This window comes from Alligator mississippiensis, chromosome 2, assembly GCF_030867095.1.
Source record: "Alligator mississippiensis isolate rAllMis1 chromosome 2, rAllMis1, whole genome shotgun sequence".
Taxonomy (NCBI): domain Eukaryota; kingdom Metazoa; phylum Chordata; order Crocodylia; family Alligatoridae; genus Alligator; species Alligator mississippiensis.
The window spans coordinates 195,270,579-195,297,223 of record NC_081825.1 but is presented as its reverse complement, the minus strand read 5'-3'; the positions used below and the strand labels follow the sequence as shown (position 1 = coordinate 195,297,223).

At 40.9% G+C, this 26,645-nt stretch overlaps 1 protein-coding gene across 3 annotated transcripts in view; it reads left to right on the top strand.

Moving 5' to 3' along the window:
- Positions 1 to 23,119, top strand: part of PDE3B (phosphodiesterase 3B) — a 172,836-nt gene extending 149,717 nt beyond the window's left edge. For all 3 annotated transcript variants that reach the window (XM_059722646.1, XM_059722645.1, XM_019476969.2), the window contains 5 exons: positions 92 to 291; positions 17,172 to 17,375; positions 18,227 to 18,388; positions 20,258 to 20,504; positions 21,894 to 23,119. In XM_059722646.1, the coding sequence (XP_059578629.1) occupies positions 92 to 291; positions 17,172 to 17,375; positions 18,227 to 18,388; positions 20,258 to 20,504; positions 21,894 to 22,123 (1,043 nt within the window). In that variant the 3' untranslated portion in view covers positions 22,124 to 23,119. The remainder of the gene's footprint in view (positions 1 to 91; positions 292 to 17,171; positions 17,376 to 18,226; positions 18,389 to 20,257; positions 20,505 to 21,893) is intronic.
- Positions 23,120 to 26,645: the final 3,526 nt, after the last annotated feature.

Below are 26,645 nucleotides of genomic sequence, written 5' to 3'. Positions count from 1 at the left end.
GTTGATATATTTTAGGACTATTTTGAAGACAGAAATGCAAGAATTTTTCTTGAATGTTCTGAACATTTTATTCTGTTTTCCTTTTCCTCAGATGCAGATAGTGGGATGACCCCTGAACGAGTCACCTATATTTCCTCAAAAAGCTGCCCAGTTTTTGATAACCGCTATGCGTGTATGGCATCAAATATTCCTGCCTTGGAGTTGATGGCTTTGTATGTAGCAGCTGCCATGCACGATTATGATCACCCAGGTCGGACAAATGCTTTTCTAGTGGCTACAAATGCACCTCAGGTAGGAAATGTTTTATTGGAAGGTTAAAATTTAAAAATTTCTCTATGTGAAATGTAAGAAAAATACAGTAAATAGACTTTCTCTGCAAACCTAGGATGCCAGCTGACTTGGAAAAAAAATGTCCTTTACCAGAAGAAGCAGTGTGTTAGTTCAAGCCCACTCTGCAGCGTCTGTATAGATTGCATGCTTTAGCGCAGGGCTCTTTGGTGCTTTTATCTAAGAGCTGATTCAGTCAGTGCCTGATCTATACAGACAGTGGGCGAGGCAGGTCCAACTAACACAGTGCCTCTTCTGGGCATGTGGTAGGCTCAGTGCAAGGGCGTGCTGAGTTTAAAGTGCTGGTGGGTTTTTTTAACATCTGTATGCAGCCCTAGTTTCTTGTTTCAGGTCAGTGGCCTCATTTTCTTACAGACTAATGGTTCTTAACCTTTCTCGATTTGAGGCACCCTTCCATAACTGTTCTAACTTTAGTGGCCCCCATTTAAAAATAGTGTATATATCATAGTGCATAAAAAATAATGTGATCAGAAACACAGTGATTAAACAAACAGGTAAAATGCATGAATAACAATAATATTATAATGAGTGCAACATTTGAGCAGTGTCTCTGTTGAACGTTACTGCTCTGGAAAGATATTATGATGGCTTCTGTCACTGTGGGGTCTGAACACCCCAGATCTTTAATGTATTTATCCCTGGAGCAATACCCTGACACCCAGTAGTAGTATTATAAGACTAAGGGTCAGATTCCATTTTACTCAAAAGGTGTCTAAATGGCACTTAGGGGTGTAAGTGTGAAGTCTAGAAATTTGAATTTTTTGTTGTTAATGCAAAATGAGGTTCTGTCTAGGAATGAGGGTGCAAAACCTTATATTTCATAAGATTAACAATAAAACCACGAGCTTCCCCAGCTTGGTGGAAACTGCTCATTTTTAGCACATTGTCTAGAGAGGGAGAGCAGGGAGGAAAATAAAAGTGAAGAGGCAGCCCATTAAAAATAGAGAGGGGGAGGTTCTTCCTTCAGGATGGAAATGCCTTTGCAGGGCAGCTGAGTCCCTGTTCTGGGAAGGGTCTGGCTGGCACAGTGCAGCTTCATGCCATGTAGCATAGCTTGGTAGCAAGCCCTGGTTGCATATTGCCTTTGGGAATAACCTCTTGGAATGGGGCCTCCTACCTTTCCCAGGGCATAGGGGAGAAAGGACTAGGTTGCCCTAGCTGCCAGCTCCTGCCACTCTTACCTTCACAGTCACAGCTTTCACCTGTTACCGGACAAGAGGCAAGTACCTTTGGGTCCTAAAGAGACTGTGATTCTGTCCCCAAAATTGCTGCAGCTGATTCCCAGTCTAGGCCTGCTCCCTGGAAATGGAAAAGTGCAGTGAGGTAGTTTGGTTTGGAAGTGGGGGCATAGTGGGACCCCTGTAAGTGTCTCACAGGCATTAATTGAGAATAACTGTTATAGACCCATCTCAGCCCTCAATAAACTAACACAGCTGATTTGGAGATACCTTTTAATCCGAGGGATTCCAGGTGCTCTGTTTGTGCGTAAGAATCATTTTTAGATAATGAAGTTGAAAACCAATAAAATAAATACAACTAAGAATGGAAACAGTCTTACATACAGGTGTGAGCTTTATTGCTTGTCAGGTGTTGAGTAGGGATTTTTTTTAATCTTCCAGTGACAATGATGTGGTCTGACACTTATTTCACAACAGAACAAAAGAGTAAATTTATTTCGTTATTTGTAGGTAACTTCTTAAATGGACACTAAGTAATAGATTTGAAAGAGGAGGACAGCAGTAAGAGACAACAATAACATAAGAGAATAAAGTTGCTTTTGTATAACAGAATGGAGATGCAGTTGAAAGGAAAGGAGAAACTTTTTAAAAGAAAAACTAGATACAGCAAGTTGAAAAAGTGTAGTAATTAAGAGGCGGAAAGGAGAGGAAAAAGTAGTGTCATGGAAGAAAAAGCATTTTTTAAGAGAGCCTCCCAAATTTGATTTTCCTTGCCAGGTAATTTATGAATGTATTTAGGGAACTGGATAGAATTATTTTGTGAGGGACAGATACTTTGGCTGTTTTTCTCTAATTCGTTTTTGGAAACAATATCAGAAATCTATCAAAATGGAATAGTTTCTAAACTATTCCACTTTCAACCAGGGGCCAAACAGATTACCCATACCTTTCTATTATCTGGAAAATGATTTTTTTAATAAACAGTTTCAGATTTGGGCAATTAACTGCTTATATGGAGATTAATTTGTGCAGCGGGTAATTTTTATTTTTTCAATTATCACATATTTCCCCTCCATGTGGTAGTGATCAGGCCACAGCTGGAGTACTGCATCCAGTTTTGGGCACAGCACTTCAGGAGGGATGTGGATAGCCTGGAAAGGGTTCATCAGAGGAGGTTGACCCATCTGGTTAAAGACCTACAGAAAAACCCTGTGAGGACTGATTTGAGAGACCTGAACCTCTTCAGCCTCCACAAGAGAAGGCTGAGAGGTGATCTTGTGGCAGGAAATCGGGGATACAGTGTTTACCAGGACATCCATCAGGATATTTTAGATTGGGCACCAGGAAAAAATTATTTACAGTGAGGGTTGCCAAGATATGGAATGGGCTTCCATGGGAGGTGGTGCTGTCCCCTTCCTTGGAGGTATTTAAGAAGAAATTGGACAAACACCTAGCTGGGGTCATCTGACCCCAGCACTCTTTCCTGCCCAGGGCAGGGGGTCAAACTTGATGATCTAATAGGTTCCTTCCGACCCCAAAATCTATGAAATCTATATAATGCCTGTGACTTTCTGGTACCCTTTGTTACCAAATTTGCCCATTACTTTGGGGTGTGCTCATTTATTAGGGATAGTTTCTAGGGTCTTGGTGATTCTGTCAATGTGCTGCTTATGTTACTATACGGAGCTGTATCTCTCCCTTCTGCAAGCCCTCACCCCCAGTGGAGCTATCTTGCAGGACTCAATCTCAATGGGACTGGGTTCCTCCAGTCACCAAATGAGTCATACATACAAACACACACAAATTAACATGACACGCCTGACCTGGCCGGGCTGATCAGCATGGACAGGCTGACACCCTCATATGCCAAGAATCAGTTCATAAGAGCAACAATAAAATGCAGTCAAACACAAGCACACAGGTAAACAGAATCCCTCTGAATCCGGCTGGGTGTCCAGCTGACACCCTCATGGGCCAGCATTCAGTTCATAAGGGCACGTCTTAGTCAAACTGGGTCAATCAGCCTGTACCAGCTGATCCCCTTATGTGTTTCAAACTCAGCTCGTCCCAATCTTTGGCCTCTTGATGAGCAGACCCCACAATAATTTTGGGCTTCACAGGGATCTTTAGCGTAGGTAAAAGAAGCGTTGCTGCAGAGCACGGGAGGAAAGAGAAGCAGAGAAGGAAAAATATACCCAATTACTACCAGTTTGACTATAAAAGTTATTTATTGCTAAGCATATGAAATATATAATAGTACTAGTAGTAATAGACATGCAAAAGAAAAACAAACACAAACAATTACAGTACTACCCTGGTTTCACTAAGTATTTGGGGAAACTTAGCTCAAGCTTAACTGATACAGTTCAGGTTCAGAAGTTTATGCCTAGAAAGAAGAGAGAGAGCACTGGGATCTCACCTAGTCCAAGATACTCAGGCTGCAAAGCTGACAGGCACAGTCTGTAGCACAATCCTTGAAGAGAGAGACGATCTGTTCTTCCAGCGTCCCAAGAACGACAGGGGATGGTGTCAGCACAGGAGTTTTCTTCTTCTTTCCTTTTCTCCTTCTTTCCTCCTGCTTCTTCTTCTTCTCTTCTTGCAGCACACACACTTACAGATTTTTATACCCTCAGTTCAGCTGCTTCGAAGCACCCTCAGTAGTTTAAATCATTGTCTTTTCTATTGACAAGGGGTTATCTGGTTTGGACCATCTCAGGAAACTGATTGATAATCAGGAAACACTTAAGATTAGGGAGTAACCAAATACTTGGGAGCCAGCTTGAGATTCCTATGGATGGCAGATATACTGATGGGATATCTCATGGTTTCTTCAGGAACAATAGATGGCTTGCAGCATCAGGATTTTGGATTTTTACTTGTTGTTCACAAGCCTCAGCTTAGCATGACTTTTCCAGATTTTACTATAGTCTTTTAACAGACTTAAGACAATTGTTGGGGTGCTCATAACCTTTTGTGGAGAGGACTCCCACCAGTCGTCTCGGGAAAAGTACGACAACACCTGGGATTAAGGCTCCAGCAGACTGGATGCTGTGATGAACCCTTAACCATTGTTCAAATGTTGCCCATATCCCCTCTGACTCGGTCTCTTGCCTCAGCATTCCCTAACCCGGCAACCGAGTTTTAGTCAATCAAGTTTAAATAGGCCTCCCATACTGGGACCGGGGAATGTACGGCCCGAGATGCCTATTAAACTTAGAGGTGTGTGTGTGTGTGTGTGTCTGGGGGGGGAAAAGTCCTTAGCAAATCCAGATTAGAACTGGTCTGATAAATGCTGAGCTGGGTGTGTGTGAACATGGGTTGATTAACATTTAGAGCACAGATTCCCCATCATGCAGTGCTTCCCTGCTTCTCTGGTCCCAGAATTCACTGCAGTCTCTGCTTCAGGCTTTCCGTTCTCCATCTCTCGTGTAAATGAATGGTCATTTGGTTCCATCTCGGATGCAAATGAGACCTAGGGCAGTTGATTCACCCTTGTCACCCTTATCTGGAGGGATTTAGGTGTGTCTCACTGCATCTTAATCAGTTTCGTTTAGGTAGAGGAGGGGAGGGAAGGGGGGAGGGTGAGTCCTTGTGAGTCAGACTGCATCCTGTGCCAGGGTTGCCCAAGAACACAGAGCTGAGATGTAACACCTTTGATTAACATGGTGGTGTTACCTTTGGTGACTGTTAAAATCTGTTATCATTTTAATGTTTTCAGTCATCTTGTGCAGCTCAAATATCGCAATAACTGCAAAATATGTACATTGGGAATTGGTAATTTTAGGTGGCTGTCTTGAGCTAGTTAGTCTGATTAAACTGGTGGGCAGAGGGGAAGTGCACAGAGATGTAGACATTTTGAAGTGTGACGGAATAGTTATATATGCATACCTTTGTTATACATTGAATAACTATAGAAACCAATTGGATCGGGGTCAGCATTCCTTGGCACGTTGGGTCCGGAGAGGCAGCAGCTGTTTGCAGCCTCCTGGCTGCAGCTGGCCCCAGTTCTGGCTGCTGCCAGCCGGGAGCCCGGAATGCTCCCGTCAAGCAGCTGTGATGCTGTAAGTTCTGCTGGGAGCAGTCCAGGCTCTGTGACTATCAGCAGCTACCCAGAGCTGGGGCCGGCTGCAGCCAGGAGGCTACAAACAGCTGCTGACTCCTGGCCCCAGCCCCAATGAGCTCAGTGCTGGCACCTGCTGCCTTCCCGGAGCTTGGGGCCAGGAGACAGCTGGGGCCAGGGCCAGGGCAGGAGGGCAGTAGCTGTTTGTAGCCTCCCAGCTGCAGCCGGCCCCGGCTCTGGGTAGCTGCTGATAGCCACAGAGCCTGGGCTGCTCCCAGCAGCGCTTGCAGCATCCTAGCTGCTTGATGGAAGCAGCCCAGGCTCCCGGCTGACAGCAGCCAGAACTGGGGCCGGCTACTGATATGGGTACAACTCGGCTCTTGAACCCATGCATGCTCCCCGTGCATTTCATCTTGAAATCTTGCCTTCCCTCTCCCACAGCGTTTTATCCAGGGTGCCAGCTCTGCTTGATGCACCTCTCCTATCCAGCACAAATGTCTGGCAGCACCTGAGACCTTGCTAGAGTATTCCCTTTTTCTCCAGAAGCCTCAAAGTTATCCCAGAGCAAGTTTTTCTCTGCTTCAGAACCTTAAAACATTTGTATCTAAGGCTGTACACAGTGCAGTGTGATTTAGTTCCCCTTCAGAAAATAGATTCTTGAAGCACATCAAGATTTGGGCAGTTGTTTTAATACAGTGTACTTTCATACAGGTAACTCCCACTTAGCACTCTTAATTGGTTCCTGAAAAACTGAGCGTTAAGATTCATAGATTCATAGATGTTAGGGTCAGAAGGGACCTCAATAGATCATCGAGTCCGACCCCCTGCATAGGCAGGAAAAAGTGCTGGGACTAGATGACCCCTTAAGCGAAACCAAAAGTTTTTGATGACCTAAGATGGTGACTGCAAGCATTTTAAATGACCCACGCTGGTGACCATGAGCATTATAATGAAACTCGCTGAGCACTAAGTGGAATCAAGAATCAGTTTAAAATGAGCATTATAGCAAAACAGTGCTAAAGGAAAAAGTGTTAAGTAGGGGTTGCCTGTACCATTTGTTCCCTTTTACCATTTGTTACCTTATATCTTATACCATTTGTGATTTGTTTATTGTCACATTTCAGTAAGTTGAGGCTGGGGTTTTGTTGCCAGATACTTTTTTTTTCACTTGTTCTTCCTACCAAACAAAAATGTTTCAAAATTACTTAACAAAAACAAAACAAAATCCAAAAAATAAAAGCACAAACAATGAACAAATCAAGTGTTCATATTAAAAATTTTCCATTATTCCTTCAGTATTCTTACTGAGTCTTTCATTATATCAGATGTCCTTCTAAGGAAGAAAAGAAGTCAAATTTAGATAACAGCTCTCAGGTTCTGTTGCCAAAATACAATTCTTTTTATATTTTCTTAAGACAAACAGAAGTAAAAGAGGTAAGAAGGGAAAAGACACAGTGGAAGACCAAGATAATATAGCTTATGCTTCTGAAGTTTGAAGTTATGCTGGTAAAAAGTTTTGGACACAAGACTGTGTGTGTGTGTGTGTGTGTGTGTGTGTGTGTGTGCGCGTGTGTGTGTGTGTGCGCGTTACAAATCTTGTGCTGTACTAAGATTCCCTGCTTTCATGTTGAGACAGTTTGTTTGCTCTTAACAAACTCCCAGGCCAGATATACTGTAGATACCTTAGTGCAGCATTGCATACCTACCAATAAGCTCAGATGTTGTACAGCATATAGGATAATTTGTATAGAGATGATGCTGCTTCAGGCAAGGGGTTGGAGTAAATCATATGTGACGTGTACGGACAGCATGGCTGGGCACATCCTCCCCCCCTCCCCCCCCCCCCAAGATGAGCTGCCGCTGGTTTCTTCAGGTTGTCTCGCCACCCCCTCCCTCCCTGCTGTCAATTCCGCTGCCAGCAGCTGTGGGTGGTCCCTGCTTGCTGCCCACCACTCACTATCTTCACTGCCAACACTGCCACAGCTGCCTGCGGGTGGTCCCCTGGTGTGCTTGGTGGCAGACCCAGAATTACTTCCAGTCCACTTCCGGGTTTGCTGCCGAGCATGCGGGGAGCCCCCTCCACGCTCCTGTGAGACGCTCCATCTGCCCCACCATAGCAGCGTTCATGAGCTGCACCTGGTACCTTGAGGTATGTAGAAAAAACTTTTAAAGCTGTGTCTATGGCCGAATTGCTGATTCTCCAAATTGGCATCGAATCTTCAGGTTCATATTTGGCGATAGGCGTCAGGGGGACCCCGGATGTGGCCCCCCCCCAGACCCAGGAGGCACCAATCACTGAGCCAGGGGAAGGGGTATAGGGGGACCCCCCCCAGTGTGCTCCCCAGGAGACCCGGAAGTGCTTCTGGTTCACTTCCAGGTCTGCTGCTGAGCATGCTGGGGAGCCCCCTAGTGCTTCTGTGGGACACTCCATGCGCCCCAGCATCGTAGCACTCATGAGCCCCTGCTACCTAGAGGCACATAGAAAAAATAAGTAAAGCTGTGTATATGTCCAAATCTCTGAATCTCTCTGATTTAATTTGGAGAGATTAAAGGGGTTCCTCTGATTCGATTCGGAATCAGAGATTCGGCCACCGAATTTGGCTGAATCTCCACTGAATTGAATTGGGACCAAAGCTTTGCACAGCCCTAATGAGCCACTGCTACAAATAAGCAGATGAGTTGCCAGGTGTTCCTCAGGAGAGCAGTGTCTGTCTAAACAGGGTTAGAACTTTGCTCCATGAACATTGACTAAACAAAACAAATATCCAGTGATTTTTTTTTTTTTTCAGGTACCTCCTTTCTCCATATTAAAAAATACTTTGGTCTCTTGTCATAGTAGTTCTGTAATTTTACTGGAAGGCCTCAAAGATTCCTACGAGCAGTTATTTTATTTCGGGCCTAATCAGTTGCCATTGATTGTTTTGCTTGATTTTCAATAAGAATTGTATTTAATTATGATTGTAGATCAAAACAACCTTCCTGGACAATTTAAGATTTCAACTCGGAATTAGGTTCCATTCAGCAGTTAGTACTGTTTCATCTTATTTGTTCTAATACTAATAATATGTTTTTATTTACATGTTCATTTGCAAATAATATAAATAAATTAAGTTATTTATGAAACATAATCAGAACCCATTCCTGCTTTGAAGAGCTGACAGTCTGTTACAAACAAGGCAAAATATGGGACAGCAAATGATGTGAGGAAAGTATTCGAATGCCTTAGTAAGAACAGGAAAGGAAAGAAGCATAGGGTGTATGGAGAGATTAAAAAGAATAACGTTAGGAGGATGACCTAAGAATTAGGAAGAAGTATTTTAAATAAGATAGAAAAATAGAATGAGGAAGCCTTGTTGACCCCAGTCAGTCCTGTTCATTCATATATTAGACAATTATTATTATTTTTTTTTTATTGCAGCTTGCTTTTTTTTATTACCAGAACTAGAAATTAGGATCACTGCTCTGTAGTTCCCCAGATTCTGTTTAGAGCCTTGTCTAGATTGGCATTACATAAACTTACCCTCCTGTTCTCTGGTACAAAGATGGCTTTTAGCAATCGGTTACCTGCTAAAGTTAGTAGATCAACAATTTTGAGTTTGAGTTCCTTCAGAACTTTTGGTTGAATGCCATCCAGTTCTGGTGATTCATCACTATTTGGATTATCAATTTCTTAATTTAGATCAGCAACCAATATTAAGAAACTCATTTAGCTTCTATGTAGTAGTCTTGTCCTTCCTTTGTGTTCTTTCTTGCTCCCTTATAGTCCAGTGGTTCCACAGCTAATGATATTTTAAAAATGACATGTCTAGTCATTTCTCAGATTCGATTTGTACTGTCTCCAGCAGGAGGAAAGAGGATATACCCATTTATGAAACAAACAGCTAATAGGAAAGTACAAAAGCAACTCTGAAAATTTAGGAAGCACTTTGACAGACTAATGAACAGCTGTCTCAGCCACCCAAGTGAGATGTGGACATCTTGTGGGGCCTCAAGGATGTATTCAGTGGGGTGCACCAGTGCATGTACACTCCCCCTTGATCCTATTCTTTCCGAAGTTTGAAACCATTTGCCTGTCAGCAGCATTTCTAGTCAGGCAGTGCTATACCAGGCCCCTTCTGAACTCTCCATTCCACAGGTGTTAACAACCCTCTCTTCTTTTTAACCATCCTGATGTTCCACCAATCAAGCTATTGTTCAGCAATTTTGCTGTCTGTTAGCTTTTCCTGGTAATGAAGCTCCTATTTCACAGCTCTTCAGATCTATTTTTAAGTAATTCCAGTGAAGTTATATTTGTTTTTTGCTTCATTATTAAACAGAATAAAACAGCCCTAGGCCCTTAGCATATCAGTAAAGCACTTGTTTATTTTTAACTGGAGAAAAATGTGTTTTATATGTAATGATGCATCTCACCATCTGCACCCTCCTTTTCAAAATTTTAGATCTACCCATGTGGGGCCCTTTCTATTTCCGGGCTTTCTCTTATTCAGTGCATTGTACGGCTAACTCTGGCAAGGTCTCAAACCCTATGAGAGAGCCTGGAGGTGGGTTTACTTTGCCAGCTCCCACAGTTCTGTTTTACTGAACTACTGTGTGTGTAAATGTGAGGTTGCTCGAGAACAGAAGAAACAGCACTAAAAAACAGAATTTTTCTTCAAGGAGCCACAGCAGAATGACAGGTCCCAGGACCCCATATCAAATCCAGCACTTTGCTAGGATCAAAAGACCCTCAGCTTAGCTGCACAGACATCCATCTGCACTGCATATACTTGCTATAGGAGAAATTCTAAAAATACAGCCTTAGATCTTTAGGTTCCCTAGTGTTGTTAATCAATTGCCGTACTCTCTGACCATCCTCCAGACAACATTAAGTACTTAATGGATTTAATATTTTTTTTGGTGTTTTTTCCTGGGGAGAGGGGTTAGGCGGGTTTGGTTGGAATTTGTATGAGGTAGAACTTTGGAGCTTTTAAATTTTGCTGAATTACTTTATTCGTTTATTTTTGGTTGGGGAATGTAAGCGGGTTGCTTAGCCAGCTGACTTCTGCAGGCATGTTTGTTCCCTGAGGAGCTCCTCAGCCAGTTATCCCAAGCCGAATATAGTCTTTTAAACAAACAGCCTTTTGCTCTGGTCCTTGAAGCTCCCTGTCCACTTACAGCTCGGTTCCTCCTCTCCTCTGCTTACTCTTCTGGGAGCTTTTACAGGGTCTTTTGTTTATCGGATGCCCCACATCTAGGCTTTCTCCCACTGTTACAAGGGTATTGTTAGTTTATTTGCTTTGGTAGAAGGATGTCACTATTGAGTGTCATTTTTATGGTAGATGGATCTTTTTTGCAAGTGATTTTGCAAGTGTTTCTTAAAAATTATCAAAATCTAGATTTACCTGATTTTTTTAAATTTTTTTTTTGTGGAACATTTTTTGTAATCTTTTGTGGAAGTTGCTTTGAAATCTGTTTTCCTTTGATCCAGATTATTTTGTACTCAGCTCTTACAGGTTCATCCTTAGCTTTGTTTTTTAGTTGCATTGTCTCAGAGGAATGTAGTTGTCTCACCCATTCATAGGGTCAGTGTAGTGGCGGCTTGTTCCCAGCTTGAAGATATAATACTGAATTCTTAGTCCTGTCCCAGAAGTTCACTGAGAGTCAATGAAGAGATTTGAATAAGGGCCTGAGGTACTTGTGGCAGCCTAAAATATGAAAAAGTTGGCAACTGAATTGCACACCAACTGGAAGCCTGTGCATTGTCTTCACATAACGTTCAGACATAGTGAATTAGCCTAGAAGTGACAAATTCAGATTACTGTGTCCATGTCTTCATTTGTGAAGATGTAAAAAAAAAAAATTACTTAGGAAGCTGGAGATGAAAGAAATTGCTTTTTAGATGCTATGGCTATGGCGTTGTCCACTCTTAGAGGGAGGTCCAGCAGGCTTCCAAACCCCTGCACCACTTTGAATAGGGGCTGTATTGTCAGAAACAGTATCTCTGGTTCACTCTAGTGTTTTCCCTAATGTACTTTGGCACACTCCTTTTCTTTAGGTGAGTCCTTAAAACTCTGCCTTTAGAACTTAAGGTAAATCTGGTCTGATAATGGCACCTACACATCAGGAAGGATTATGGGAAAGTTGCATGACACAACCGTAAAATGTGAAGTGATCAGTCACTAAGGAGGGCACCAAACCATTTACATATTCTTTTGTCTTCCACTCCACACATCAGTCGCACTTCTTTCTCCACCTGCATGAAAAGTAGCACTATGAGAAATAGTGCCTAGCCAGGGGCTTCTGGGGCTGTTTGTACCTGCGCTGGAGCAGGAAATTCAGGTGAGAAGGGGAGGACCACTGGGATTGCCCCAGTCCTCAGGACCTGGCTAGCTCCTGCTGAGCCCCACAGTTCAGCCATGCAGCTGGGAGCCATGTGGTGCAGAGCGGCCGGCTGGCAGGTGGGCAGGAAAGTGGGGAAAGCAGCGGCAGTGGTTGGGGGGGAGTGGAAGTACGCAGGAGTGCGGGGACTTCACCAATGTCCTGGGGCCAGGGCTAGGGCCAGTGGGGCCCAGAGCAGGGCAGCAGGAGCGCGGGGCACGAGCTGGCAGGGGTTCTATGGAGCTTATTGCTGTCTATTAGTAGGACAGCAACTCAGGATTTCACAGACTTTTTGATACAGTTTTTTGCTCTTTCATCTTGCTTGACTTCCATATTTGAGTATTTTTCTCCTTGTGCGTCTCCATTGTTCCCTGAATTCTTATGCATTTCTTATTTATAGTATGTCTGGCTGTTTTTGGTGATCTTATAACCCATATGCTATGCATTTATACAGGTCAATTAATGATTGATATTAGTGTTTTAACTTTTGCCCTGCAGAGTTGGTTGTGCCTTAAGAGTGATGTGCACTGTAGCACTTATCTAGATGTACAGGATGAACTAGATGAATTTCTGAGCTATAAACTATGCCTCCGTCCTATGTCTTTGTTCCACCTTCTACTTGGGCACTCAGTGTTCTTCAGACAGCAGTGTAAAGCGGAAAGACCTGGAGCCCTTGACCCTTACTTCCTACTGTTTTTTAAAACATTCAGTTGTAAAAGCTCTCAAAATTCTGGTTTTAGATCCATTTCTACTTGCTGGTTATAAATGACTGCAATAACACAGGATACTAAACTGGTATGGAAGATTTTTAAGATTAAAAAAAAATAATGTGAAGAGAAAACATCTCCTTGTGTTCACATATAAAGCAAAACTTGTAAACAGGGCTGTGCAGCTCAGTCAATCTGAAATTTCATTTTTATCATAAGTTCTCTGATGGAAAAAAGTAAATCAAATATACCATATTTTTATGGGGGAAACAATTTTATCTTGTGCAAATAAATTACTGAATCATTGAGAAATACTGAAAACTCCACTGAGTTGTTTTCAGCTACAAAACTGTTAATGGAGATGACACTAATAGGATTGCAGTATATGATACTTTAAAAGACATGCTGAAAAATAAAAGGGACATAAATTGCACATTTCTAAATGGGGTGAGAGTGGTGTTATAGCTGCAGTGGGCCCAGGAAATATACAGGTGAGAGAGGTTTTGTGGTATCTTTTATTGGATCAACTGTATAGCTGGGGGAGAGATCTCACAAGCTTTCAGCCATGTACTGCCCTTCCTCAGGTCTCCCGTAGAAGATATCACATTTCTAGATGGCAGCACAATACTTTACTCTTTGGGCCATGCAGCAGGTGACAGATCTTGTGAAAATCTAGTACTTGGAGATTTAGAATGAAAATAGGCTGAATTACTATGTCTTATCTTGAATCATCAATGCAGGGGTTGGCAGCATAGGGCCCATTGGCTCCAGCCTGTGGAGCTGGTGGCATTGCATATGCTGGGTTCTAGCTGGGAGGCTAGGTGGGGTGAGGGGTGTTGTACACACCGTGCCACAGCCAAGCAGCCAGATAGTAGTTTTGCCCACATGGTGGCTGGACGGCTGAAGTGCTTTGCCCGTGCCGTGGCAGGGAGGAGCGGTGGCAGACGGGTCAGGTCAGGAGCACTAGTTCACCTGGGACCTGAGCTGGGTTGATCTGGCATGTGGCTCCAAAACCTTGCCAGCCACTGAATTATTGTAATGTCATTAGCCAGCACTAACACTTCAGGTGATCCTGTATATTCTGCTCAGGTGCGATTATATTTCTATATGCTTTATATAAATATTATCTCTAGAGGAGATTAATGTGATAAATGTGAGCTTTGTCACGTGCATACTTCTGCAGGGATTTTCCTGTGTTTTCTTTATTTGTGTTTTGGAGATATGCAGACATATTCATGAATCACAGAAAGATTGAGGTACAGTAGGTCATTGAATGCCAAATCAACTGCCTCTTGTGCTGTGTTTCTGCACTACGGTTTCTTTCCTTCTCTTAAAGTTCTGCAAAGCACTCCTGTTCTTTTTTTATCAGGAAATTTTATGCTGTGTGTGTAACCTTGAAAAAAATACCTTTATAAAGTTCCTGATACGTTCTTTGAAATGCAATCTCTGGCTATGGATGAACAGACCTTCTAACTGCTTCAAAAGGAGGAAGGGAGTTGCTTTCAGGAGTTTGCCTCAGCTCTTATGCTGCAGCTGTTATCTCTATATGTTCCTGTAGTGATACAATGAGCCAAATAGCCATAAATGAAACCCTGAATGAAAGAGAGTTAAAGTTGCAGTGATTTTGCTACTGTTGTAGTGCTACAGGAACACACAGCTAGAAGTTAAATCTTAGGGTTCCTGATCAACTGCCTGTTTTCATAACCACACAAGCATTGGTCCCAATTAGTATTCAGTGTTTTACTCTACTTACCATTACTTGTCTCTCCAGTGCCAAACTGCAATTGATTTCTAGATTTTTTCAGTCACGGTGAGTGGCCTTGAGTTACTGTTATTTTTTATAAACATTGATTTAGAGGTTAAATAAATAATAGCATCGCAATTTTTTTTTAAATTTAGGAAATGAATCGTGATGGCCATGTTAAGCTTTTGTTCACTCTTTTGTAAATCTTGAATTAGTTTAATGCTCTTTACACATCTTTTAGCTTCTTTCCTGCACTCAGTATGGCTTGTTCAGATGCTGCTCTCATGGTTCAGATCTTAACATTTTGAGAAGGGACCTGTTTAATAATGCACAAGCAAAGATATACAGATCTTACTTGAGGACACTTTCTGGTGTATAATACACCTGTAGGCACCAATGTGACCCCTACATCATACCGAGGGCACCCATGCATTCATTAACCCCACTGTCTAGTGCCATGTCATTCTTCTCTGTTCACAAGTCCATAATCTAGGAGAGGCTTAAAGGTGTTGAATTTTTAACTTATGGGATTCTCTTCCTCTTTGCTTCTGCAAGCATTAATGCAGCTAATGAGAAACTACTAGGCTTCTGAGAGTTACTTTTTTACCTTAAGCAGCAGCAAGACCATTCATCACACCAGGCTATCAGCAATATGGGGAGCATAGAGCTGCAGCTGCCTTTACTGAGAGAAGACATTGAGAAAAAAGTTCTAGGCATGTTGAGGTTATGTAGAGATTTCAGCTCATCTCTGTAAACTTGCAAAACTTCCATTTTTTTAAGGTGTGCTCTTGGGGGTCTGTCACCATTTGGTGAAAATGTTCTCTCTTCTGCCATGATCTCTGTCTAAGTAGGAGGGCAAAAACCCTTTATACTAAGAGTTCTTTCCTTTTATTCCTAAAATCCATTGATTTGCATTCTTCCTTGGTCTGGTCAGATGGGAATGCTATTACTCAAACACTTGACCCCCTGGTTTTTTGGCTACCTTACTCAAACCAGGGACATTTCTTTAAATGATGTATTCCACTTACCTGATTGCCTGTTTCCTGTTGCTGAAAGAAAAGTTGTGCCATTATTTTGCTTCATAAATTTTGTTCTAAAGTTTTGTCTCTTCTGAAGTTTTGAAACTTCAGAATTGGAAGAAACCATTCAGAGAAGCAGCTGACTCAGTCTTGGGTACACAATGTCAGCTCGTATGTGAAATCTACTCATGGTGATTATTCACACCTAACTCAAATAGCTGTTCCTGATAATTGGAATCATTACTAACTTCTGCTGACAGGAGCTTTGCCACAAAGTTGATGGATCATGAGCCATGGATCTGATCCTTCAGGGCCCTGCACTGCCTCCACCCTCCTCGCCATCCCCATGTGCTGGGATCAGGCCCTGTATGCCCCATTTAGCCCATGAGGGTCCCCATAGACTCATGGGGAGCCCTGTGGGCTGGATGATGTGGTGCCTGGGGCTGGATCTGGCCTGTGGGCTAGGGGTTGAGCATCCCTGGAGTAGACCAGAAGCAGCTGTGAGCCAGAATACACTGAGATCAATATTTTTCCCAGGTTAAAACAAGGAAAAATGTAAGAGTATAGGTGACAAGCATTTTTTAAATGTTTACAGTTGCTATGGCCGTGGTTGAAAGAACTAATTGGGACAGGGCCGCAACCTTCTGGAACATATGTGGATATCCAGGAGCCTACATATGTTCCAAACGCACTTTTTTCTAAGTTTGGCAATCAAAAATACCTTGCATCTCACAAGTGTTAATTAATCCAAATGGACAATTATCTTAAAAACCTATGCTTAATTAAGGGGTAGAAGGGGTATTTTGATTAGACATTATGTTCAGAAAGTTAATGTAAAGGTGATGATTTCTACAGTATGAAAAAGAATTATAGCCTGTTGAATGTATTTAAAATTATTTTTAGACCTTTACTGTCTTTTTTGGAGCATTGACACTTGTTGGTGGTCATTTTATTTACAAACTGGCAACAAAGCTGCATCGGCTTTCTGGTAATCGATGATATACCACAGTGCGTGTATTCTTGGAGACCCAAGAAGGTCCTCTAACAAAACCTGTCTTGAACTTGTTAGTATTTCCAAGATTTACATATAATAAAGCTCCAGCATTCAAAAATGCTGCATCTCTTCATAATCTTACCATGTAGTATATCCCAGTTTAACCACTAAAATAATCTATCCAAATATAGACCCCCGTCCCCAAGTCGCATTTCATTTTTAGTAATTGATTGCTATGCACCGAGCTGAAATGCAAGTAGACTAGAAAGGAATTGTTGTAAACTGGCAAATAATTCATACAGAAAAAGATGTTAATCAAACTGTTCACTTCAAAGTAATGTTTTAAGAGAAAATAAAAATTATTAGTAGATACAAAATAAACCTAAATGCAAAATGTTTTTTTCCTAAAAATATATCTTCATCTTTATATTTAGTTTTTATTCTGTATCTTTTTCTTCTCCTGAGTTCAGTCATTACAATACAAAAGCAAAATAATGCTTTCTTCGACATTTTTCTTGAACAAAACTGTCTTGTCATTATTTAGTAGGGTTGGGGTATTGTTGTAATCGTGATGGTTTAGGAAATGACCTGGAAGCAAGGCTTTTTTGGGGGTGACAACTCTTACTGACCAAAGGTATAAATTGGGAGAGATGTTGGATCAGCTTCCTGGCACAAATTGATATTGATTGTCATTATTTAGTGTTTACACTTTTAATTGCAATTTCAAAAGTTTATTTTCCCCTTTCCTGTTTGTTTCTTTGTAGGCTGTGCTCTACAATGACAGATCAGTCCTAGAAAATCATCATGCTGCCGCTGCTTGGAGTCTCTTCTTATCTCAACCAGAGTATAATTTCTTATCTAATCTTGATCATGTGGAATTCAAACGGTTTCGTTTCTTAGTGATTGAAGCAATCCTTGCCACAGATCTCAAGAAGCATTTTGATTTTCTTGCTGAATTTAATGCCAAGGTTTGTTACAGAAATAAATACAGTCAGCATTTATTGCTCAATATGTATTGCTGTTAATAAGTTAAATTTTAATAACTTAGAATTGCAGATATCAATACAGTAGTAGGAAAGGCAACTAAAGTATCTTATACAATTCGTTATACTCAGAACCTTTAAATCAAGCTGTTTTTAGTGTATTCAAAAGTAATAACATACTATTCCATTCTGACATGCTTACCTGTCAGTAGAAACTTAATGATTATACTTTAAAGTATTTTAACACACACAGACACACACACTTGCCCACCCACCCACCCAGCTCAAAAACTTTGGACAATTAGTTTCCTAATGATAGTGTGTATTCATTAATTTAATATCTACAATAACCTCTTTAATTTGCACATAATTGGAAAGTTGATATCCTGCACTTAGCCTTTCAATCAGAAACATTTTCTAGATGAGAACTTCAGAGTAGAGTTATGTTTAGAAAAGAATTGAGCATTGCTGAACATACATGAAAATCATGACTTTGAGAGAAATAAAGTGTAACAAAGGGGAAAAGGTATATTAAGATTGATAATAGTGGAATGTAATAACTGTACAGGAAACTGATAATATTATTGTTTCAATTTGTTCTGATTTCTTTATCGTCCAAGGTGGATACCTGCTGCTGCTGGTACTATCCCATAATTGTGTTTTTTGGAAAAAACAAAACAAAACTATCTTCTCTGATAACATAAGCCATAAAATGATACAGAAACTTTAGTATAAAAGTGCAATATTGTGCACAGGTTGAAAAAAGTGTTAGCATTAATGTTTAGCTGCTATTTACATGAGTGTTCAACATGATCTTAAAATGTCTGCTTAAACAGGCCAGTGATATAAACAGCCCTGGTATAGAATGGAGCAATGAGAATGATCGCTTGCTGGTGTGTCAGATATGCATCAAACTTGCAGATATTAATGGCCCAGCCAAAAGTAGAGATCTGCATCTGAAATGGACCGAAGGCATTGTTAATGAATTTTATGAGCAGGTGGGTATGGAAAGTATGAATTTTTTTTAAGTAAATGGCAGAGGGATAACGCTACAAAGGATTTACTAGTTAAGAATTATTCTTTTTTTTTAACCCTTTTAGAAAAACTATTTCTTGCTTCATCTGCTGTATTTTCAAGTAACTTTTCTATAGGTAGTTTATTTATTTTACTTTCTATTGATTGACTTAGAAGCTTCAAAAAAATCTCCTACCAATTTAGTCCACTTCTCAAATAGATAAATTTACTTGGTTGATGAATATGTACATTTTTATAAATTCTGTGCATTTCTTAATAAATTCAACCTTGGTGGTAAACTGCATATGTAACCTCCTTTGGGGGCTCCCTGCTTTACTTGATTTGAAGTACATAGGTGCTATATTTGAGTGCTTATTTCTGGTAAATATCTGGAGAGTTGGTTAAAAAAAAAAAAATTGAAGTTTTCCACAGAACATTTGCGTTTTCAGTCTGTTTCCCTACACGAGCTCTTTCTCATTTTCCTTTTTTCCGTCTTACTTTTCTCCATTTCCAGCATCAAACTGGAAGGAGGAAAGAGAAAAGGGGAGAGAAAGGTAGGGGAGAAAACAAAGATTTAATTTTTTTTTCCATTTTGTTGCCAAAAAGCTAAAAAATTTCATCAGAAGCTGAAAGTCTTTTCAAACTGTTGTTCCATCAAAAAGCCATTTTATGTTGATAAAGCACATTGATGAAGAATTTGATCAGTGTTGTAACTTAGTTGCATAGAATCCTTTTAGGTCAAAATTCATATATGTGTACCACCTTTACCTCTGATATCAGTGCAATACTGGGAACAATATTTGTGAATTAACTACTGGTTTAAAGGTGGCAGAGAGAACATAGAACTTCTAATGGATCCTAAAATAGTCAGTAATGACTTTGCAGTGAGTTTTTTGAAAAATAAAGGTAGATTTAAAGTGCAGGAAAAGCTTTAGTTAATACAAGCTTTATTTAATATTGCGAACCTAAATGCTTATCTCTGAATAATGCTATTTAAAGATAAATAACATTTGATTGAGGAAACATTACTAATATATTTAGTCACCAGTCATTTAAGATTTATATAGTCTGAAAATGACTGATTTGTTCTTACAAATGTCAACTAAGATTGCCATAACTGAAAGTAATTAGAGAAAAACAATTATTATTTTTGTTTTTCCATCTTGTTGTTTTGTGTGTTTCATGGCCCTTTTAATATCAGCTTTACATTTTCTCTGTGCAGTTAGCTGTCCTCATTTGCTTGTCTGTCTTTGACATAACCACGAGTGGATTATTTTAGGCAGAAGTACCAAGGTGAATTGTAAGCCTTTCTAGACTAGTGTGCACTGTTAAAAAAGTCCTCTGTACAGAAACTCCAATGGTACCAAGTCGTATCTGAATTGTGAGGCAGAATTCTCTTAGCACTATCATGAACAATTATTCTTTTCAATTCAGTAAATTTATAAGAATCTTTTCTTACCCAGAAAATCACATACCCTTCCCTTTTCCTTCCCTCTCTTGGGGGGAAGTATCTTGGTACCATGTCTGGTCAATAGCAGATTGCTTCTCCACAAGCTCAGTAAGCACAGTCAGAACTCTGCCATCTGTGCAGGAGTCTTCCACCCCCACGCCCAGGGCAGCGACCCAGCAGTACCACACATGAAAGTGATTTACTCCTCGTTTTGTCTGGAAGTACCGTCTTGCCCCACAATCTAGCCCTATTTATTGCAAGTTATCTTAGCTAATTTTTAATCCATTTATATCCTGAATAGTAGGTGCTGAAATGTATTGTTTCTGAGAGAGAGGGAAAACATCAACTTGAGGATAAGTCAGTTTAAAAAAAAAAGTTAATTTTATATTTTTAATATTTTCAGGGCGATGAAGAAGCAAGCCTTGGACTGCCTATTAGCCCCTTCATGGACCGTTCTTCTCCTCAACTTGCAAAATTACAGGAATCATTTATTACTCATATTGTTGGCCCCCTTTGTAATTCATATGATGCAGCTGGCTTGCTTCCAGGCCAGTGGGTGGATGAGGAAGATGATGCAGAAAGTGCTGAAGATGATGATGGAGCACAAATGGAGAGTGAAGATGAAGAAATGGAAGATGATCTTAGTCCAAGTAAGATTAAGCTAGTATATAGGATTTTCGTCAAATGGATTTGCATATGGCAATATTAGTTGAAATTATGCTTCACAAACATTCACTATTGCATTTTCACATAGGCTACTTAGTGTATACATATATGTACTATATAAACTGGACAGATGTTTCTCCAGGGAGAGTCCCTGTTCTCTCAGGTGAAACTGTGAGTGAAACTCTTCCCCCAGGGCCAGGGAGAGGCCATATCAGTCCCTGTCATGCAGGGAGCAGAACATATCCCCTGAATGCTTAAGGCTGAAAAAGTCCAGCACTGAAGAACATAAGGGTCATGTTCTGCTCCTGGCTTTTTTGGTGACCTGGGGTCCGTTCAGGACAGATCAGAACCAGCCAGCCCACCTTCTGGACGAAGACAACCCCAGCCCCAACTGCAGCACTTAGGTGGTTGGAATTGCAGGTCCATGTCTGGCTGCATTTGGGTTGGAATCTGGTTTGGAGAGGTCTGTGCTCCGGAAGGGCACAGGCCCACCCCCTCCCTTCCCTGACCTGGTAAACTTCTTTCTGGGAAGCACGGCTTCCTAACAGGGAAGATTTTGAGCTTGTCAAAGAAAGCCTCACCAGAGCAAGTGAGAGAGAGCGGGATTTTGACCTGGAGTTCCTCAGGGGTGTGGTCCTGAGGCAGCGAGCTAATTATTGCTGACCCATGCCCTTGCTTGTGTTCACTATCACTGGGCAGAAAAAGAAGCCTGCAAAGCTCTTTGGGACACATGCTCTAGGGCAGTGTTTCTCAACCCATGGGCCGCTACCCAAAAGTGGGTCACAAGAATATATGAAAGGGTCATGAACCAATTTAAAAAATGGCTTCCCCTTTAAAGGAGAACAATGTGGGAAATCATGGTTTTTCCCCTGCAGGAGGGTTGGGGGGTTGTGGGTGAGGGCCAGGGACTGGCCATCAGTGTTTCCAAATGGGTCCTGGTACAAAAATGCTCGAGAACCACTGCTCTAGGGAACCCTGGGAGCCCAGGGTCAGCAGCACAGGAGCTGTGCTTCTCTGCTTGAACTTCTGTACAGGTTGGTTTTTCTGTCAAGAAAACAAACCTGGGAGAGTTCTGCTGGATGATTTGAACATGTGTATACAGCTGTAAGCAGGAAAAAAACAAAAATTTTGATTTAAAATCAGGAGAGAACCTCAATTAGGACTGACTTAATCTTCTAATTTCTTTTAAGATTTTGATATGTAAAGATACAATCTCAATGTTTGTTAAAAGTGTCCATTTTTACTTGTTAGTTTGACTTCAAAACTTACAGCCATTGTATGAAGTAGCAGTCAGGTTTGATCGCTGTAGCATTCACCCACCCTATATTGGATTCTGACTAGGATAAGAACCAGACATCCTTTTACTTTTACAGAACTACAAAGGAAAAAAGGCAGACGGCGAATATTTTGTCAGCTAATGCACCATCTTAGTAAAAATCACAAGATATGGAAGAAAGCAACTGAAGAAGAAGAAGAAAAAAGTAAATCTGAAGTGAGTAAACTTCAGACAGAGAATACATCATTACCTCAAACAGATGACATTCAGGTTATTGAGGAAGCAGATGAAGAAGATGAACGACAGCTAGAAGAGAGAACTTGTTGAGATGGCTTCTGATGGTGCGCAGTACAGTGTCAGAAACCAGATTTTCATTTTTCACTGTGCTGACTTCAGACTGACGCAGTTCACAAAGTTGAAAGGCCTTAATACTGTGAGAGGATTCTTGCTGTTCCAGCAGAACCCCACTCCTATGCACTTTCACCACATGGAACATAGAAAACGTTATTCGAAGACTGAATATTGTATACCATGATGCAAAGTTTTTTGTGCCCTAGTTGGTGTAAAAATACCTTGATATGATGCTGCCTTGCTGAATATAGTGCTCTTATTTTCCATGAGGTACCTACAATTTTGAAATTTCAGTGACTTCAGTTACCAAAGCAGCCAGAATTTTTTCTTAACACAGAAATATTGGGTGGATCCTAATAATATTTTGAGATTTGGATTTCATATAGTTTTTGGATGCAAATGTGACAGAAGTGTCTGCCTATCTGGGACACCATATTAACATTGCAGTACAAACCTATTTTGGGGTGTCTACATAGTGTTTGCTTAATGTAGTTATCTCAGATTGGTTTCACCATTCAGTGACTTTAACACAGAAACTAAGTTCTGATTTTTGTGGTTAAATAATCCCAGGTGCATCTATTTCTGATGCTTTTTTTTAAAACTTATGCATAATCTGCCTTTTTATTTTTGCTAAAAATATTCAGGTTTGCAGTGGGTATTCACAATATTTTGTTGATTACAAGGCCATCATCATCTATTGCCTTATTGTTCTGTGGTAGAACATAAAGACCTGTTCAGTTATTTTAATTTTGAAAGGATTTTATTCTTCTAGTCAATGATGCTATATTTTTCCACTCTTACTCAGGATTCATGTTTAAAAACATGTCAGACTTACCACAGCAGATTTTATATAATTTAAAAGCCTGCACCAATGTTAGATGTTAATTTTTTTTTGGAAAAGTAAGATCATAATTCATTTATTCTTTGTATGTAAAACTTCTGGGTAATTAAAGTTGTTTTTTTTTTAAAAAAGTTTCAAACTGGCTGGTGTACAGTTTCTCCTGCCTTAATAAATCATGCATACATACACACATACCATAAATCATGTAAAACCACTTGTGTTAGAGGTAAATAACTGAAATGTTTTAATACTACCTTAAAAGAAAAGAACAAGAAAACCTACGCATTCCTTGAATAAGTGTATTATAATATTGTCACTGGAATATCGGCATCTCTACATGTCCCATATTTTAATAGGCTTAACTCTCTCATAACACACAGAGTGTATACCCATTTTATCAAGATGTACATCCTGGCTGGTACATATGGCATGCAATCCATTACTATTAAAGTACATTGAATCTTAAGGTTTGGGCAGGGCTGGGGAAAGGGATAGGCTTATCAGGAAGTCTATACTTGCTACACAGTTATTACCAGGATGTTTTCTTATGCAAACAGTAAACAAAACTGGTTTTAAAAGTGCATGGCTTTTAATACCAAACAGATGTTTAACTTCTGCATAGTCAATATAATATAATAAGCCTAGATATGTGTTTTTCATTCACCCTGCAGATGATAGCTAAATGTATCTGTATTTAGAGATACATTATTTAACTGATTGATGTAACTTTTCCATATTAAACCTAGTATTAAACATTCTGTTACAGGGCATTTTCAATGTAATTCATTATATTTGGCCCATCTAAATCATTACGAGAGGAACCTCCGAGTTAGTTTTTTCTTAGAGAACACCTTTGCATGGGTCATTTTGGAAAACGTATTTTTTTCATATATAATATAGTGCCAAATTCTCCTGTTACAGCCGCATCATTTTAACACACAAACAGCATCCCCAACAATGATTTATTCGAGTATACATAGAATCATAGAAAATTACGGTTGAAAGAGACCTCAGGAGGTCTAGTCCAACCCCTTGCTCGAAGTAGGACCATCTCCAACTAGATCATCCAAGCCAAGGCTTTGTCTAGCTGGGTCTTAAAAACCTCCAAGGATGGAGATTCCACAACTTCTCTGGGTAACTTGTTCCAGGGCTTCATGACGTTCCTAGTGAGAATTTTTTTCCCTGCTATCTTGCCAAAAGTCTTGTTGCTGCTTGAGACCATTGTTTTGTTCTGTGAGCTGCTACCACTGAGAACAGTCTAGCTCCATCCTCTTTTGAACGCCCCTTCAGGTAGTTAAAGGCTGCTGTTAAGGGATCCCCCCTGAGTCTTCTCTTTTTTCACACTTAATACACCCAGTTCCCTCAGCCTCTCTTCATCAGTCATGTGCCCCAGCCCCCAAACCATTTTTGTTGCCCTGCACTGGACTCTCTCCAATTTGTCCACATCTTCTCTGTAGTGGGGGGACCCAAACCTAGACACACTACTCCAGATGTGGCCTCACCAGTGCTGAATAGAGGGAAAGAATCGCTTCCCTTGATCTACTGCACTGCTCCTACTAATGCAATCAGGATGCCATTAGCCTTCCTGGAACAAGGGCATGCTGCTGGCTCGTAATAAAATGTAGCAATTTCAATAGAAAATTTAAACTTAGGGGTCTGCTGAAATGGAGGTGGCTGCCATCTGATTTCACAGGCAGATGCCCAGACTTGCAGCCATTTTTGCAGATGGAGCATAGCAGGTCCCCTCCCCCACCTCTGATTGGCTGAGGGGCCCCAGTGGCCCCACCCCTTGCCACTGTGAGGGCTGTCCATCATATAGCCCTGCCCCTTGATGCTGATTAGCCACCCCCTCATGATTGGTGACGAGGGGCAGGGCCATATGACAGAGCCCTTACAGCCAATAGGCAGCAAGGGGCAGGGCCAGCAGCCATCTTGCCATGCTGGCAGTGCCCCTACCCCTCCCGGTGGGCTGTGCAGCCAGGCCACAGCGGCCACAAGGATTGCTGGCTCCCCAGAGGGATCCAGCATTTTATTTTCAGTGAGTTTTTTCTTTTTCTCCAGGGAGTTGCTAAAAATGTGGACCCCTTGGTTTTTTGTGGGGCCTGCCCAAAATTGCAGTTTCTGAAAAAATCGTGAAAATGAGATTTTGGTAGGTCCTTACTTTATACTACACATTCACTCTTCACTGATCTCCCTGGAAGAACAATTGAATTATACTGTATTAAATGCTCAGTAACTTGTGTGTTCAACATTGTTGCATACAGGCGCGAGCACCATCTTGCATACTGTTTAGCTTTGGTTTTGCATTAATTGTTAAAATGCAAATGCTTTAACTTAAGGATGTAAATATGAATATGTTAATTAGTAAGTTTACTTTTGGCTCCACTAACTAAGGCTATTCTTAACAGAATACTGCTAGTATGGTTGGCCTAGTAGGCTTAAAAAAATTACCAGATACTAAGAATTGGCACTCTTTATATCTGGTGACAACATTGTCAGAGACTGTCAGATCTCTAGTTTCTCTATACTTAGTAGGGATGTACAGCATCTTGTAGAATTAAAACCAAAGATGATAAATTTACATTCCTTTTGGTATGTGCTCACATAAAGTCTTTCCAAACTGTATGAACTTTACACAGGGGCACTATTTAATCATTAAAAAATTATATAAGGCCAATTTGGAGAGAGAGAGATCCAACAAGAACGAGTGGAGGTACTGGCATTACTACTGAAGGTGAGATCAGATGCTATTTGAAAACATGGCTGTAATTAAAAGGGGAAGTGTTTCAATTCCCTTGTGAAGAGATGCTTTTGAATACCTGGCTATGCTGCCATCAGTAATTATAAATCACTGGGTGAGGCAAGCCAAACTAACATGAGCATATTATCCTTCTTTCCATCCCAGCATTCCCAGTCCACTTCTGGCATCACTTCAAGACCATCAATTATTTACAGACAGTGCAGCTCATTATACCTGGTAAAAAGCACATAGATTCTCATTTTGAAGTTTTCCCAATTATGAAGTGAGCTTCCAGAGGGATAGAGACTATTGGAGATTAACAATCTTCAGGAAATTTTGCAGCTTCTCCCACTTTGTGACTGATTTTTCACCATAAATGTTAGATAAAGAAATTCCTACAGCAATCTCCCAAACCAGAGATTTAGCAGACTCCTAAAAGAGAGTGCATACATTTTCATGAAGCCCCTAAGGGTCCTCAGGATGCCAGTCTGGGAACCACTTTGATGCTGCAATGCTAGATGTCCTAGAAAGCAGAACAGTATGTCTTCCATATAGTTTACTTCTTAAAGAGTTTTGACAACAGAGAGCACAGCTAAAGCTAATTTAGCCTACCAAAAACAGGGTAGCCCATAAAATAGATAAACTCTGAGCTAGGTAACACTATAGAACAGGGGTTGGCAACCTACAGCCCATGGGCTGGATTTAGCCTGCAGAGCCTTTTGATGTGGTCTGTAGACATGGGACTTTGGTGGCATTTGGTGGTTGGGGGGGCCTTGGCAGAAGTTGCTTTCCCTGTGCCAGCATGGGCAAAAGCCTCAGCAGCAGGTGGGGAAAAACAGTGGTGTCAGCAGGTATGAGTGGGGGGGAAAGAGGCAGTGGCAACTGGATCCTAAAGGCTGCCTACCCAACCTGAACTG